This window comes from Anolis sagrei, chromosome Y (genome assembly GCF_037176765.1).
Source record: "Anolis sagrei isolate rAnoSag1 chromosome Y, rAnoSag1.mat, whole genome shotgun sequence".
In the NCBI taxonomy this organism is placed as follows: Eukaryota; Metazoa; Chordata; class Lepidosauria; order Squamata; family Dactyloidae; genus Anolis; species Anolis sagrei.
The window spans coordinates 12,361,814-12,379,271 of record NC_090035.1 but is presented as its reverse complement, the minus strand read 5'-3'; the positions used below and the strand labels follow the sequence as shown (position 1 = coordinate 12,379,271).

Here is a 17,458-nt window from a genome sequence, read left to right as displayed (position 1 = left end):
GGTACAGGGAGAAATAAGAGCAGTCACCCGGCTCCATCTTTCTCACCTGTGAAATGGAATCTCTCGCAACGAAGACTGCTCTATCTACTATTGAACCAGAAGTAGGTCACAAAGGAGACATTCTCCTGGCTTTCTGACATTGGCAATCCAGAACCAATCCTCCATCCAAACATTCCATTCCTATGGATGCAGCCCAGGATCAACATTGGCCTTTTAAAGGTTCTGCGTGGCACTGATGACGCCTAACAAACAACATGACTTGCATATGAACAGTGTGGGTGTGGGAGGGTTTTTGCTTTTTGCACAAACAAACTTTTAAAATAAAAGCCTCAGAGTGTGAGAAATGATTCCCAAACAGACAAAACCTCTTGTAGCTCCATGCAGCAAAGAGGGAACTTTAAAAAAGTACTCTGTTTTGCAAGCACAGTGCCATCAATTAGGGTCTAATCCAGTGTTTCTCAACCTGGGGGTCACAATTGTCGTCGAGGGCATCCCAGGCCCCTACCTTCAAGCTGGTTTGACCTGCAGCAGGGAGTTCCACAGTTCCTGATTGCCAAGTTGGGCCAAACTCATGAAATGTGCCCCAGCAGCAGCCTCAACCAGGGACTCTTCCCAGCCATATGCTCTCTCCTTTCACTTCCCTTCCTAGCCCAAACTATGTAACAAATCCCCAAATAAAGAATAATCAAATCGCAACTTTTAAACTCTCTAGCTTGATACTTTGTGTCTCTTTTCTTGCCTGAAGCTATTCAAGTGCATGAAACTAACCTTCTCCATACCGCGGGAGACTGCAGGCCTGCCCGGGATGCTTTCCTGGCTTTCCGGGGAGACCGAATCTACGCGCCCCCAAACCGCGGATACGGAAAGCCCCAGGGGCCCCTGTATCCGCGAGGTGGCGGATCGACTCCATTTTGATGGCATATTTTTCTTAGCTAAATTCTAACACTATCTGCTATCTCGCTTTTTGCATTTCGTGCTTCTACCTTTTAAGAATATAATTTCAAGGAAACAGCTGATTGTCAAAAGACCGGCCTCGCTGCTGCTGCGCTGCCGCTGTGCCTCGCCGGTTCTTTGCCTCTGCCAAGCCCCTGCCCTGGAGACTCGGTGCGGCTACCCCACGAAGCTTTCGGGGAAGAGCCTGGCCTTGGGGTCCCAGCCCTTAGAAGATAATAGTTTCTCAAGGACCAAGGACCGGCTTGATCTCAGTGCTACAGGAATCCATCCTTTGGCTCAGTGGAAATCACCATGCTCCTTTTGTGACTGTTGGACTTTCTACAAAACATTTTAGACTCTAAGGAACTCATTTTCACATATGAATTTCCCCTGAATGAACTATGGACTCATGTTTTTTCCTGAAATTATTACTTTAATCAATTTCTCTGGTGGATGGGATGGGGGGGGGGGGGGTGTCTGTCATAAATTTCTTGTGATTCCTATATTTCCCCATGTATTTTCCCTCATATTTCTGACCTGGCCCTGAACCCTTTGCCTCCTTCCCCTCCCCTTGGGGGAAATCAACCAGGAAGCTGCCAGCTGTTCTGAAAAGGCAATCAGCAACCACAAAAGAACTCTTATCTTGATACTTGTGCATGGAAACATAGAACCGAAAGCCTTTGTTTGATTTCGGAGTTGGGCCGTCAGACAAAGGGTTTTGCTTGGCAAACTTTTGATCACTTCACACTGGGGGCAAAAGACCCTCAGAAAGTCTCTTTCCCCCGAAACTTTTTTTTATTCAAAACTCTCCACACGGACATCCACCCCAGCTTCTTCATTGTGTCATATCTGATGGTGACAGGAAAACCTGGATTAAGTAATCATTACTTATCGCAGACCGATCAAAAGACAATAGACCTGGCTTCTTTAGAAGGCCGGTTTCTCGCACTCATGGGCCCCAAGGCATGAAAATCCTATAATCCACTCATGAAAGCATTGTTTCTTCTTCGTCCCGCCTCCCCTCCTCCTGATTCGCCAGAGCGCCGAGGCAGTGGGAGCTTTCTGATATAGTTATGAAGTAGCAACGTAAATATGGTGTGGGAGTTGGGATGTATAGATCCCCTGCCATCGAAGAGCATTCTGAACTCCAACAAAAATGAAATTGAACCAAACACAGCATACAGAACACCCAGGACCAACAGAAAACACTGGAGAGGCATGGGGAAACTAGACCTTGGCATTTGGGAGTTGCTGGAATGTATAGTTTCCCTGATATCAAAGAGCATTCTGAACTCCAACAGAAATGGAATTGAACCAAACTTGGCATACAGAAATCCCATGACTAACAGAAAATACCAGAGAGGTTTGGGGGAAAATAGACCTTGGCTTTTGGGAGTTCCTGGGATACATAGTTCCCCTGCCATCAAAGAGCATTCTGAACTCCAACAGAAATGGACTTGAACCAAACTTGGCATACAGAAATCCCATGACTAATAGAAAATACCAGAGAGGTTTGGGGGAAAATAGACCTTGGCTTTTGGGAGTTCCTGGGATATATAGTTCCCCTGCCATCAAAGAGCATTCTGAACTCCTACAGAAATGGAATTGAACCAAACTTGGCATACAGAAATCCCATGACTAGCAGAAAATACCAGAGAGGTTTGAGGAAAATAGACCTTGGCTTTTGGGAGTTCCTGGGATATATAGTTCCCCAGCCATCAAAGAGTATTCTGAACTCCAACGACACTTCAACTGGACCAAACTTGGCCTGCAGATCTCCCATGACCAACAGAAAACACCGGAGAGGTTTGGGAAAAATAGACCTTGGCATTTGGGATTTCCTGGGATGTTTTGTTCCCCAGCCATCAAAGTGAGTAAAATAATAAATATAACAACAACAAAACCAATAAATAATATAAAAACCACCATAGTTTTATTTTAATTACAGTATACATTTTGGGGGAAAGGCTGTGTGTATATGAATGAGAAAAGTGGGACAGACTGACTTGGGAAGGGGGTGGGAAAGAAGGGCTGGAAACAGAAAAAAGTTGGAATGGGAAGGGGCGTTTGCAAGGAAAATGAGGTGGAAAGAGGATAGTTGGAAAAGTAGGTCAGATTGGAGTGGGAAGGGGGCAACTGGGGATGGAGGAAAGATTAAGATGGGAAAGGGGGGATGGAAAGTGGGAAACTACAGTGGGAAAAGAAACAAGACTTGAAATGGGAAAGAGATGCTGGAACCTGGGAAAGGCTGGGAAGGAAAGTGGAGAGAGAGGAGCTGGGGAATGGGTTTAGTAAAGACTGGTATAGGAAGGGGAAAACTAGAAAAAGGAAAGGCGGGTGTAAAAAAGGGGTGCTAAAAAAATAGGGGGAAACCTGAGGTGAGAAGGGAGGAAGGTGTCCTCTGGCTCAGCCAAGGAGAGGCAAATCCTGGGGGTCACCTCTTTCTTCTTTCCCTTCTCCCCAGAAGGGAGACCTGGAAAGCAGGGAGGGGAAAGGAAGCACGGAGGCAGCTGCGTGATTGCAGGAGGAGACTCTCTTCCACACGTGGAAGAGAGGCCCCTCCCCACTTTCCAGGTCTCCCTTCTGGGAGGGGAGGGAGAAGAAGAGGAGGCAACCCAAGGCAGCTGGTGGCTCGCAGGAGGGGAATTAGTTTTCTTAGATCTACAGAGACACTCGCTGGAACACCCCAGCAAGCGAGAGTCCAAAAGTGGCAGGCCCAAACCCAGCACCTCAATCCATGGGTGATACCAGATGAGAGACTCCCCCTGGGCACACAGAAGACTGGGCGACTTGGAAGGCACTGAACAGACTGCGCTCTGGCACCACGAGATGCAGAGCCAATCTTAAGAAATGGGGCTACAGGGTGGAATCCTCGGCATGCGAGTGCGGAGAAGAACAAACCCTGACCACCTGCTGCAATGCACCCTGAGCCCTGCCACATGCACAATGGAGGACCTTCTTGCGACAACCCCAGAGGCACTCCAAGTGGCCAGATACTGGTCAAAGCACATTTAACCAACTACCAAATTTGCAAAATCTGTGTGTTTTTTTTTCTTTTTAATCTGTGTGTTTGTTTTGCTCTGTTAGAATTGTAATATAATGGTATGGTTGCTGATGACACGATAAATAATCCTGCGATCCTCCAGCTGCCTGCCTGCCTCAATGGGGCACTGGTGCCCTTTCTCCTCTTCTTCCTCAATGACCAACTGGAGGAGGAAGAGGAGAAACAACAGCAGCGCCCCATCTCTTCTTTCTCCTTTCCCTCCAGTTGGCCATTGAGGAGGAAGAGGAAGAAGAGAAGGGACACTGCTGCAGTTCCTCCTCTTCGATTGCCAGTTGGAGAAAGAGAAACAGCAGCAGCTCCCCTTCTCCTCTTCTTCCTTCTCTTCCTCCTCCATGGCCAGCCGTTTATCTTCCGAGCCCAATTTAAGGTGCAGGTGCTTACCTACAAAGCCCTGAACGGTTTGGGACCACCCTACCTACGTGACCGCATCTCCACCTATGAACCCATGCGTTCACTTCGGTCATCTGGAGAGGCCCTGCTCGTGATCCCGCCTGCGTCGCAAGTGCGCTTGGTGGGGACTCGAGACAGGGCCTTTTCTGTGGTGGCCCCCCCAACTCTGGAACGCCCTCTCAAAAGATCTTAGACAGGCCCCTATATTAGCAGTCTTTAGAAAGAACTTGAAGACCTGGCTGTTCCGATGTGCCTTCTCAGATTAGGAATCTCCAATACCAAGTCCTAGAAGCACTTTAGTAGAATTAAGATTGCTGCACACCGCACACTGCACTTACTTTATAATCCTACATACCTCCTGCCACATCAGCACTTTTAATCTTGTACCCATTACTCTGGCCCAGCCCAGTTTTATAGTATCTTGATGTATTGTTTATTGTTTGTTGTTCATACTGCTTAACTGTTTTTAATTTGTGTTAGGTATTGCATTGTTGTATTGTGTTTTGAGGCCTTGGCCTATGTAAGCCGCATCGAGTCCTTCGGGAGATGCTAGCGGGGTACAAATAAAATAATAATAATAATAAGAGGGGAAACAGCGGCAGCAGCCCGTGCGGCCTCTGCGGTTTCTCCTCTTCTTCCTCCTTTTCTTCCTTAATGGCCAGCTGGAGGAGGAGGAGAAGGATTGTTAGGAACAGCAGCAGCATAGGAGCCTCGCCTGGGGCCTCCTGTACCACCTCTGCCGCTTGTCCTCCTCCTCCATGTCCAACTGGCTTCGGAGCCTCGCCTCCAGGCTCCGCTGCTGGCTTGACCCGAATATAAGCCGAGGGAGGATTTTTCAGCCCAAAAAGGACTGAAAAACTCGGCTTATAACTGATAGGGTAAACTGGACCAAACTTGGAACACATACTGATATGCTGAGATTTGCTTACTGGAGGGCTATAGGGGGAACTGACTTTTGTTTCTGTGAGTTGTAGTTCACTCACACCAGAGAAATCAACCTCCCCCGATGATGGACCTGGATCAAACTTGGGCAGCAAGAGCCAGTCCATACAGGGAGCCTTCTGCTCGACCCCCGCCCCTTCCAAGCTAACTGAGGTGCTGTGACGACCCCCAGGTTGAGACCCGCTGACCTAAACTGTTGCAGGAAAACCCCAAAACATATAAAAATGCACCTCTGCAGGCTGTTTGAGGGCAATAGATAGCATACACTAAAAGAGAAAAGGAGTTTATGATGGAGAGTTCCAAAGAGGAGGAAAAACAGAAGGTGTCTAAAGAAACTGGAATGGATGTCTAAGAGACTTTCAACTGAGTTTAGAAGGGGGAAATTAGCAAAGAGGAATTCAAATGAATAGCCAGATTCTATGATTTCAGAACCAAAAACATGTTGATGGGAGGGTAGTCCTCCAACATCTCTTGCGAGAGGCAAGGGGGGGGGGGGGCTAATGCAGTTTCCTAGCTTTCCACTGTCACCAACCCCTGATTCTCATCTCTCCATACAATATAAGTAAAAGACTTGGGTGGGTTACATTTTTTTCATTACCTTTGCATTCCAATGAGTTTCCACTTCTGGAAATCAGTGATGTTCAAGGTAGACACAGCCCAGTGCTTCACAGGCTTGGCGTACGACCCGCAGTTGGGGACGAAGATGGAGAGGGCAGTCACCAGTTTCTCCACAATGGCTTTCTCTTCCCCCAGCACCACCAGCGTCCTGCCGCTCAGCAGAGAATAGATGGCCGGGTGGGCGAAGGGATACTGCCGGATGAAGCGCAGGGCGTTCTGCCCAGCCTTCTTCTTCTGCCGCTCCCCGAAGTGACTTCCACCGCCACAAAGAGGTGACGGAGAGGGCGTCCTGTCCGAGCTGGTGGATGCTGTGCTGCTGATGTAGCTGGTGGAGTCGGAGCATTTATCCAGGCTCATCTTACTCACTTCTCTGTGGCTGGAGAGGTAATGCGGGTCAAGTTCGTAGCCCAGGAGGCCCCCCAAGACACCGTCATGTGAAGAGCAGTCTGTAAAGTTCACCTGGAACCCCAAATCGCCTTGCCGAAAGGGCTGGGGAGGGATACTGACCACACCGTCGTCATCCTCGCAATGCTTCGGGGCCAAACCATTTGGTGGCTCGAGAAAGTTGGGACTCTCCTTCCCGATGCAACAAGCCGAGTCCACAGGAAGCTGGTTCCCCAGTTCGAGGTTGCCTTCCACCTCTTCAGGGTCAAAGTGAAGGCCTTCCTCTTCCTCGTCGGCGTAGGTTTCCTCATTAATGGCGCTGGGGTAGCTGGCTTTGAAGTCATCTGGGATCAGGGCTTCTGAGGGGCAGGTGCTAAGGACCTCAATGCTGTCCTCACTGATGGTCCTCCGACTGACTGCTTTGTCCCTCGCCAGCTGAGGACTCGCGTTCGCTTGGGGCAACTGGGCCTGGCTTTCGGCCTGAGCCAAGGTAGACTTCTCTGTCCCCAAAACCTCAATGCTTTCCCCACTGCTGATGCTCCCTTTGAGATCGGCATCAAGATATTCAACATTTTCCTGATCGTCACAAGTGACAGGATCGGCAGCTTCTGATTCTTGAGGCTCTTCGGTCTTCGGATCCATCTTAATGGGCACAGACTCAACACTGGATTTGTACGAGCCGATTACGGGTTTCAGGAGAGGGCAAACGTCCAAAGATTTCTCACCCGGGTTGTCGGGATGGACTCCCTGGTAGCCATTCAATTGCCTTTCGGGTTCTCTTTCATCCAAAGGGAATATCTCTTCAAAAAGGAAGTTGGTGATACTCTGCTGCTTCAAAAGCGCTCTGCTGATCTGGTGGGTCAAGAGGTAGCACACGTCGCCTCTGAACGTCTTCTCAATCTGGTGCAGCTGATCCAGCGTCTGTGTGAAAAAATACACATCACAAAGTTCCTGAAGGGTTTTGAGCTTCTTGTCAAAGCATTTGGCCGATTTGGCCTTGATAAGCTTCGGGGTGTAAGAAGACCGCCGAGAATAAAGGTGTGTTTCTCTAGGTTCGTCAGGTTTCGAGGTAGTAAATCCTTGTTGCTCTGATTCTTCACCGGCTGGCTCATTTGCACACTCTGGCTCATAAGGGTGGAAGTCAGAATCTTTCAGCTTACTGTAGGGATAGGATCGGATTTGCTTCAAAAGATCCTGATGCTCAATTATGGATTTTTCAACGCTGGCCAGTTCATTGGCTTTTTCGATGGCCTGCGTGGTGTAATACCCTTTTTCATTGTTTTTCTTCTGGATCTCTGTCTCTTTGTGCAAAACTGTCCTGGTGTAATCAAGGTCCTTGAGCTTTTTTTCCAGTTCGTTGGCGAAAGCCTTCCGGTTGCCTGTCTTCAGGCATTCAGAAGCTTTGGAGAACTCTGCGGAGAGCTCCTGGAACATCTGCATGATTTTGTGCTCGTCGGCAGAGATGTAGGCCATGCAGAATGGCCGGACAAAACCCCGGGCTTCAAGGTCGTACAGGGTCAGGTGGTGGACGTAGGCGAAGGCCCCTTCCTTGGAGTCGCCCAGCACCACTTTCGAGTCCTCCACAAAGTTCAGCTTGGGGTAAGGACATCCTGGCGGATGGCCCACGAAAGAGGCCTGGTAGTCCACCGACATGATGCGGAGGGAAAAGTAGTTGAGATCGAAGGTGCCAGAGACTTTGGCGTCATCTGGGATGGTGAGCAGCGGCTGGGGCCCCACTTGCTCTGAGAATTCGGAGATGAGGATAAAGTCCCGGGTGAACTTGGCTCCTGAGAGCTTGGACCAGGGGTTGGCTCCCTGGCTGGCGAAGGGGAAGAGTGGCACAGAGTACTCCTCAGGGAGAGCCGGCTCGCTATTGCTGTAGGCTTCCTCTTCGTACTCATCCTCCTTGGTGAAGGCCACCACGTCTGGGGCACTGATCATATTTCCAGAGTCAAGGAGAGTGGCGCCTCAATTGGAATCCATCGACTGAAGGCACAATGAAAGGAGTGAGTCTTTCTGGTCCTCTGTCAATTTGTCAATCCCCACTCACTTTAACCTCCCTCAACTGAGAGTGGGATTGTTACCTTGGGATCCTAAAATATCTCCCCTCTGCTACTCTCAAAAAGGGAAGCCATTGCCAACTAAAGGAATCCTCAGTCCTATATTTGCATCCCCACTGACTTTAACATCCCTCGACTGATAGTGGGATTGTTACATAAAGGACCCTAAATCATGCCCCTTTTGATCAACAACACACTTATTTCCTGGTTTCCTCCACACTTAGGGGACCCTATTGCACTCACCCTCTTTTAACCCCTTTCACTCAGGGGTCCTTTTGCTCTCCACTGAAGGAGCCAGCCCTCTGCGGAGTCTAAAGAGGCAAAAGGATCCCCAGCTATAGAGCAAGCAAGGCTAAAGGGTCAAAAGCTATGAGTTTAGCGAGGCCAGTAGGGCCACAGGACCCTAGTTGGGGAGTCAAAGAGGCAGGGTCCCTAGTTATGGGGTGATTGAGACCAGAGGGTCCTTGCTGTAGAGCTCTTGAGGCCAATAGAGCAACAGGGTCCTAGTTGTGTGGCTATTGAGGCAAGAGGGACCTTGCTATGGGAATATGCCAGAGATCCCTTGCTGTGGAGGCAAGGAACCCCAAACTATCTGGCTAGAGATGCAAGAGAGACCCCCTGGCTATGAGGTTATGGTGCAAAGAGGGTCTATTAAGGCAAGATGGGCCTGGGCTATAGGAATATGAGGCCAGAGATCCCTAGCTATGGTGTTCGTGAAGCAAGAAGATCCTTAATGTGGGGCTGGAGGTGCAAGAGAGGACCCGGCTATGGAATTTATGGGGCAAAGTAGTCCCTACTTGTGGGGCTATTACAACAAGAGGGGCCTTGGCTATGGCAATATGTGGCCAGAGATCCCTGGCTATGAGGTTAGCAAGGCAAGAGGATCCTTAATGTGGGGCTGGTGGTGCAAAAGGGACCCCGGCTATGGGGTATATGGGGCAAAGGGGTCCCAACTTGTGGGGCTATTACAACAAGAGGAGCCTTGGTTATGGGGATATGAGGCCAGAGATCCCTCGCTATGGGGTTAGCAAGGCAATGGGGTTCTTAATGTGGGGCTGGAGGTGCAAGAGAGGACCCAGCTATGGAATTTATGGGGCCAAGGAGTCCCAACTTGTGGGGCTATTACAACAAGAGGGGCCTTGGTTATGGGGATATGAGCCCAGAAACCCCTGGCTATGGGGTTAGTCCTTAATGTGGTGCTGGAGGTGCAAGAGGGACCCCAGCAATGGGATATATGGGGCAAATAGGTCCCTACTTGTGGGGCTATTACAACAAGAGGGGCCTTGGCTATGGTAATATGAGGTGGAAATGTAGGACTATGGAGGCCAAAGGGTTCTGGCTATGGGGTGATGAAAGGAAGGGATCCCTAGCTGTGGGGTTACTGAGGTCAGAGATCCCTGGCTATGGGGCTGCAAGGCAAGAGGATCCTTGATGTGGAGCTGGTGGTGCAAAGGGGACCCCCCAGCTATGGAATATATGGGGCAAAGGGGTCCCAACTTGTGGGGCTATTACAACAAGAGTGGTGTTGGCTATGGGGATATGAGCCCAGAGATCCCTGGCTATGGGGTTAGCAAGTCAAGGAGATCCTTAATGTGGGGCTGGTGGTGCAAAAGGGATTTATGGGGCAAAGGGGTCCCTATTTGTGGGCCTACTAAGACAAGAGGGGCCTTGGCTATGGGGTTATGAAGGGAAAGGGGGCTATTGAGACAGATGATCCAGAGCAATGGGGCTAGTGAGAGCAGAAAAGCCTAGCTGTGGGGCAACTGAAGCCTGGGATTATGGAGGCTATGGGGCGATGAAAGGAAGGGGATCCCTAGCTGTGGGGTTACTGAGGCCAGAGATCCCTGGCTATGGGGCTTTGGGGGCAAGAGGATCCTTAATATGGGGCTAGCGATGGGAGAGAGATGCTGGCTATGGGGCTATGAAAGGCTCAGCCTCCCCCCTTCCCCCTTCCTTGGTTGAGGTTTTACCCTTCCTGGGGAATGGGCCTCCCTTCTCTCCCTCCCAGTCCCGAACCCGGCAAGCGCTAGGACCGGCCCGGGAGCCCTCCCTTCTCGCCTGCCTTCCTCTGCGAGGAACCGCCGCTTCCCCTTCACGGCCGCGTTCGCCTCTGCTGCCTGGCAGCCATCTTGGAATCACATGACCTCCGCGGAGGTGACGCGGGTGACGTCACTCCCAGGTGCCGTAAAGCAAGCCAGAGCCGAGGGTAAACAAACCGCTTTTCCCTCCACGTGTGTACGACAGCTGGGCCGGCGCGGAATACAGCAGTGAAGCGGGAAATCTGTCTGTGGAGAAGGAAGGGAAGGGAGAAGGAGAAGGATCATTCAATTGGGCCTGGCCTCAATTTAGGAAGGCCCCAAAAGGAGCTAGGCCCCAAAGGAGAACCTGTGGAGGCAGAAGAGGGAGGGACCCAGCCCAGTGGCCTTGGAAGCTGAAGCTGGCAAGGAAAGCTCACTTGGGTAAATATATGTGCATTAGGTTGTTGTAGGTTTTTTCGGGCTATAGGGCCATGTCCTAGAGGCACTCTCTCCTGACGTTTCGCCTGCATCTATGGCAAGTATCCTCAGAGGTAGTGAGGTCTGTTGGAACTAGGACAATGGGTTTATATATCTGTGGAATGACCAGGGTGGGACAAAGGACTCTTGTCTGTTGGAGCTAGGTGTGAATGTTTCAACTGACCACCTTGATTAGCATTTGATGGCCTGGCAGTGCCTGGGGCAATCTTTTGTTGAGAGGTGATTATTTATTTATTTATTTGGGGTTCTTTTACCCCGCCCTTCTCACCCTGTAGGGGACCCAGGGCGGCTTACAACAGCAAAGGCACACTTAGATGCCTGCCACACAAAACAATCATCACAGAGTACAACAATTCGTAGTTACCACAATTCAAGCCATTATCCCAATAAAAACAATAAAAATCAATAAAATCAATATAAAATCAATACAAACCTAATTCTTCCTCCTACCCTATCAGTGTACACTAACTCATAGATCTGTTTTTGATTCCACTTCGACAATCCTGCTGATCTTGCACATCTGATTGTCTTATTTAATTGTCTTATTTAATTGCCTGGTTGCCTAAAGGCCTGGTTCCACAACCATGTCTTCACCCTCCTCCTGAAGAAGAGGAGGGATGGTGATGCTCTGATTTCCCGTGGGAGTGAGTTCCACAGGTGAGGGGCCACCACTGAGAAGGCCCTGTTTCTCGTCCCCACCAGCCTCACTTGTGACAGTGGTGGGGTCGAGAGCAGGGCCTCCCCAGATGATCTCAAACTCCAAGGTGGGACGTAAAGGGAGATACGTTCAGACAGATACACTGGACCGGAACCGTACAGGGTTTTGTAGGTTAAAACCAGCACCTTGAATTGTGCTCGGAATTGAACCGGCAGCCAGTGGAGCTGGCATAGCAGGGGGGTGGTGTGCTCCCTGTATGTCGCTCCAGTGAGCAATCTGACTGCCGCTCGCTGGACTAGTTGAAGTTTCCAAACAGTTTTCAAGGGCAACCCCACGTAGAGGTTGCAGTAGTCTATTCGGGATGTAACAAGAGCATGGACCACCGTGGCCAGATCAGACTTCCCAAGTTTATTATTAAACTTTATTTGTACCCCGCTAGCATCTCCCAGAGGATTCGATGCGGCTTACAACAGGCCGAGGCCACAACAATACAACATAACAATACAATCAAGCAAATCAAACAATTAAAACAAATTAAAGCAAAATAAACAACAAGCACAGTACATTAAAACACAATAAAACTGGGCCGGGCCAAAAGGTGGGTACAAGGATTAAAAGTGCTGATTTGACAGGAGGTGTATAAAGGGTTTCTAGGGCAAGTGCGATGTGCAATGTGCAGCAATCATTGGTTCTGGTAAAGTGCTTGTGGGACTCGGTAGTGGAGATTTCCTAATCTGGGAAGGCGCGTCGGAAAAGCCAGGTTTTTAAGTTCTTTCTGAAGATAGCCAATGAAGGGGCCTGTCCCAGATTGTTTTGCTGTTGTAATTTTAGAGTTTTTTTTAATACTGGTTTTGTTCATTTTCGTGGTTTCCTCCTTTCTGTTGAAATTGTCCACATGCTTGTGGATTTCAATGGCTTCTCTGTGCAGTCTGACACGGTGGTTTTTAGAGTGGTCCAGCATTTCTGTGTTCTCAAATAATATGCTGTGTCCAGGTTGGTTCATCAGATGCTCTGCTATGGCTGACTTCTCTGGTTGAAGTAGTCTGCAGTGCCTTTCATGTCCCATGATTCATGTTTGGGCAATGCTGCCTTTATGTAGACTTGTCCACAGCTGCATGGTATACGGTAGACTCCTGCAGAGGTGAGAGGATCCCTCTTGTTCTTTGCTGAACGTAGCATTTGTTGGATTTTCTTGGTGGGTCTGTAGATAGGTTCTTGTGGGTTTTTTCGGGCTATAGGGCCATGTTCTAGAGGCATTTCTCCTGACGTTTCACCTGCATCTATGGCAAGCATCCTCAGAGGTAGTGAGGTCTGTTGGAATTAGGACAATGGGTTTATATATCTGTGGAATGGCTGGGGTGGGGCAAAGAGCTCTTCTCTGCTGGAGCTAGGTGTGAATGTTTCAACTGACCACCTTCATTAGCATTTGAAGGCCTGGCTGAGCCTGGGAAAATCTTTTGTTGAGAGGTGTTAAGATGTGCCTGGTTTTTTCCTCTCTGCTGTTTTGCTGTTGTAATTTTAGAGTTTTTTTTAATACTGGTAGCCGGATTTTGTTCATTTTCATGGTTTCCTCCTTTCTGTTGAAATTGTCCACATGCTTGTGGATTTTAATGGCTTATCTGTGCAGTCTGACATGGTGGTTGTTGGTGTGGTCCAGCATTTCTGTGTTCTCCAATAATATGCTGTGTCCAGGCTGGTTCATCAGATACTCTGCTATGGCTGACTTCTCTGGTTGAAGTAGTCTGCAGTGCCTTTCATGTTCCTTGATGTGTGTCTGGGCAATGCTGCGTTTGGTGGTCCCTATGTAGACTTGTCCACAGCTGCATGGCACACAGTAGACTCCTGCAGAAGTGAGAGGATCCTTCTTGTCCTTTGCTGAATGTAGCATTTGTTGGATTTTCTTGGTGGGTCTGTAGATAGTTTGTATGTTGTGTTTCTTCATCAGCTTCCCTATGCGGTCAGTGGTTCCCTTGATGTATGGCAAGAACATTTTTCCTCTGGGTGGATCTTCATCTTTACTCTCGTGGCTTGTTCTTGGTCTTGCAACTCTTCTGATGTCTGAGGTGGAGTATCCATTGGCCTGGAGAGCCCAGTTGAGGTGGTTCAGTTTATCTTGGAGAAGGTGGGGTTCGCAGATTGTTTTTGCACGGTCTGCCAAGGCTTTAATGGTGCTTCTTTTTTGACCTGGGTGATGGTTGGAGTTTTTATGTAGATATCTATCTATGTGTGTGGGTTTTCTGTAGACGGTGTGACCCAATTGTTGATCTGGTTTGCGGATAACTAGGACATCTAGAAAAGGTAGTCTTCCTTCATTTTCTTTTTCCATTGTGAATTGGATTTTTGGGTGGATGCTGTTAAGATGGTCCAGGAACCTGTTGAGTTCTTCTTCTCCATGGCTCCAAATGGTAAAGGTGTCATCCACATATCTGAACCATATTGTGGGCTTTTTGGTTGCTGTCTCCAGGGCTTGTTTTTCAAAGTGTTCCACGTAGAAATTAGCTATGACCGGGCTGAGAGGGCTCCCCATAGCTACTCCATCTTTGTGTAGATAGTTTGTATGTTGTGTTTCCTCATCAGCTTCCCTAGCTTGGGTACCCGGTGATGCCTGGGTTATTTGAAAAAAAACACCGTTTGTTTTGGGGTGTCAGGTAATATCATTTAGTTAAATAGTAACATTGTTTATTAGGAAAAAGCCAGAATGTTATTTTGTTTTTCATGAATGCTCCAAATAGAAAATACATAACAATGTGGGTTAACTACAATTCCCAGAATCATGGGTCAATCCTCCCCAAACCAGGCCTGTATGTACAGTTGGCCATGTTGGATCTGTGTGCCAAATTAGGTCCAGATTTGTCGTCGACTGGGTTTAGTGCTCTCTGGATGATGATGATAATAATAATAATAAACCTTATTTATACCCCGCCACCATCTCCCCAAAGGGGATTCAGGGTGGCTTACATGAGGCCAAGCCCAGTAGTGCATACAATGCAATAACATAAAAAGCATAAAATAACATCACAACAAAATGAAACAAGCATAAAATACATTAAACAGAGCAAAATAATGCAATAAAATCAAACACAGTCTCAATGAGCAGGCCACATGTGCAAGATACAGTGATAAAAACAGGATGAGATAGAAATAAAACATACATTTGTAAGGGAAACTCATAAATAGGATAGTGGAGAAAGTCCTTCATATGGGCAGGAGGCAGTGCAATATGAGGGCACCCATTTTTTGAGGGGGAATGAACAAAATGGAATGTAAAATCACTCTCCAAAAGCGCAATGGAAAAGCCAAGTTTTGAGGGTCTTTTTGAAAGTTTCTAGGGTGTTGGTTTGTCTAATCTCGCTGGGCAATGCTTTCCAGAGTCAGGGGGCCATGGAGGAGAAGGCTCTCTCCCTCGTTCCCATAAGTTGGGTCTGTGATAATGGAAGGGGCGGAAGGAGGGTCTCCCCCGAAGAGCGAAGGGATCAGGCAGGTTTGTGGGAGGACATATGGTCACAAAGATAGGTGGATCCCAAACGTTTAGGGCTTTATATGTGATGACCTGTACCTTGAATTGGGACCAGAAAATAAACGGCAACCAATTGAGCTCTTTCAACAGGGGGGTTGATAGCTCCCTATAATTTGCCCCCATTATTAAGGGTGAAATACAACTCCCAGATTCTCAGGGTAAGCATCCCAAAATCACTGCCAGTCTGCTACTGAGCACAATTCAAAGTTCTGGCTTTAGCCTATAAAACCCTAAATGGTTCTGGCCCTGCTTATCTGTCCGAACGTAACTCTCCTTATGAACCAACTAGGAATTTAAGATCTTCTGGGGAGGCCCTGCTCTAGGTCCCGCCTTCTTCACAGGTTCGGTTGGCGAGGATGAACGATAGGGTCTTCTCAGTGGTGGCCCCTCGGCTGTGGAACACCCTCCCTAGGGACATTAGATCGGCCCACGGCCTCTTAATATTTCATTAAAAAAGTCAAAACCTGGTTTTGCGAGTAGGCTTTCTCAAATGCAGTGTAGCAGATAACTTCTTGACCTTGGAATGACTGGACAATTGAGATGCGGAGAGTTTATGCTTTTATTGATTTTACTGTTTATAGAATTTTATATGGTTTTAACTGTTTTTTATTATTGTGGCATCGAATTGTGCCGTTTTGTAAACCACCCTAAGTTGCCCTTGGGCTGAGAAGGGCGGTATAGAAATATAGTAAATTTATTATTATTATTATTATTGTTGTTGTTGTTGTTATTATTAGGGGCACAGGAAAACCTGCTTTTCTCAATAGATAAACATTTTATGACAAAAGTTGGATATTTGAAGGCTTTATCAGGGGATTAAAGGTTATGGAAAGAAGATGAATGAATGAGGAGAAAGCAAGGGAAGGAGACTGGAACTGAAGGGAAGGTAGATACAAGCTTGTTTTTGTACAGTGATAAATACACTGGTTGTCATATAATTTAAAGCCTGCCATTTGAGGTCCAGTGCGTTCTAATGAGATCTTTTGTAAATATCTATCACACACACACACACACAAATGTAAAGCAGGAGAAGAAAAGGTACGCTGTAGGTTTGTTTTCAAAATGAACTTGTATGTAAGTCAAAACAGGTACATTTTTAAAGTGCAACTCTAGCCAAGGTTTGGAATTTTGATAGCATAGAGAAGGGCTAAAATCCCTCTCTGTGTCCATTTTCAGAAGATTCCACCTCACTTTCTGTCTCTGTGATAATTGGATTTTGAAAAATTTGGCTTGTTGTAGAATAATGGATTGGGGATAAAGCTCCAGTGGAGACCCCTGTCCCCCATGGTGATAACTCTTTCAGGGGTGGATTTCCCTTCCTAGGGGTAGGTTTCTCTCACTTCCTATTGTCTTCATAACTATAAGTCATATGTAAGTCGAATATTTGTAACTCGGGGATTGCTTGTAAAGGATTCCCTGGAAATGAATACATCCTGAAATTGGTTTTAATTGCACAATCCTAGGGCTTGGAATCTTGTTCCACATCAATATGGAGGGAGCAGCCTGTTGATGGCCTTGTGATGGAGAAGAAGGTTCTGCTTGCCCTTGAAATTCGTAATAAATGGATCCATACATCCGGCGTTTCTGCAGCTTTTAACGGCGGCTCTGCTATGTCTTGGCTGGCTGGGACTTGGGCCCAGCTTTCAGGATGATCGCTTCATCTCTGTTCTTTGTCTGTCGTGGAGTCCGATCAGTCTCCCGCTCCTGGAATCGTTTCTTCTGTCAGTCTGCTGAGGGGGACATGACTTTCCGGAACATCCAAAAGGTTCTCTGTGTGGCAGAGAAAAATGACGCGGCCCGGGGGATCGCAGACATCCTTTCCAACAGCAGGATGCGGAGGGTAGGAGAGTATGATAATGCATTCATACATTATTTCTTTGAATCGAAGGCTTGCTCTCAAAGGCTTGTAGGCATAATAGGGTCACAAACATGGATATGCACACTGTTGCCTCTATAGCAGTGGTTCCCAACCTTTTTTGCCCCCCCCCCCCAACTAGCACCTCTATAATCCTGATCCCCCCTGACATATGAATTTTTGCATTTATATACTATCTATCTATCTATAGGATATAAATGCAAAAATTCACTGTTACTAATTCCCTAATTGTCCCGCTTAAAAATCAGATTGCCCCATTTTGGACACACACACACACACACACACACACATTGGGAACCAGGGCTCTAGAAGTTTTGGACTCCCAAATGCCCCAGTCTGCATTATCACGGGTCTTGGACATGGGAGCGGGAGTCCACCATATCACCATAGCTTACTTAATTCAATATATAGTATTATTGTGTACTTTTAAGTTCTTTTCTGATTGAAAGCAACCCTATTGTGACATTTTTTGGCAAGATTTCTTCAGAGAGGATTTTTGC

At 47.7% G+C, this 17,458-nt stretch overlaps 2 protein-coding genes across 2 annotated transcripts in view; one reads left to right on the top strand and one right to left on the bottom strand.

The window, feature by feature from the left end:
* Positions 1 to 10,542, bottom strand: part of LOC132782107 (guanine nucleotide exchange protein SMCR8) — a 31,300-nt gene extending 20,758 nt beyond the window's left edge. The window contains exon 1 of the mRNA XM_060786786.2: positions 5,928 to 10,542. Within this exon, the coding sequence (XP_060642769.2) occupies positions 5,928 to 8,272 (2,345 nt within the window). The 5' untranslated portion in view covers positions 8,273 to 10,542. The remainder of the gene's footprint in view (positions 1 to 5,927) is intronic.
* Positions 10,543 to 10,581: 39 nt separating this feature from the next.
* The window catches only part of LOC132782108 (DNA topoisomerase 3-alpha), a 31,724-nt gene continuing 24,847 nt past the window's right edge, over positions 10,582 to 17,458 (top strand). The window contains exons 1-2 of the mRNA XM_067462140.1: positions 10,582 to 10,850; positions 16,546 to 16,922. Coding sequence (XP_067318241.1) covers positions 16,731 to 16,922 — 192 coding nt within the window. The 5' untranslated portion in view covers positions 10,582 to 10,850; positions 16,546 to 16,730. The remainder of the gene's footprint in view (positions 10,851 to 16,545; positions 16,923 to 17,458) is intronic.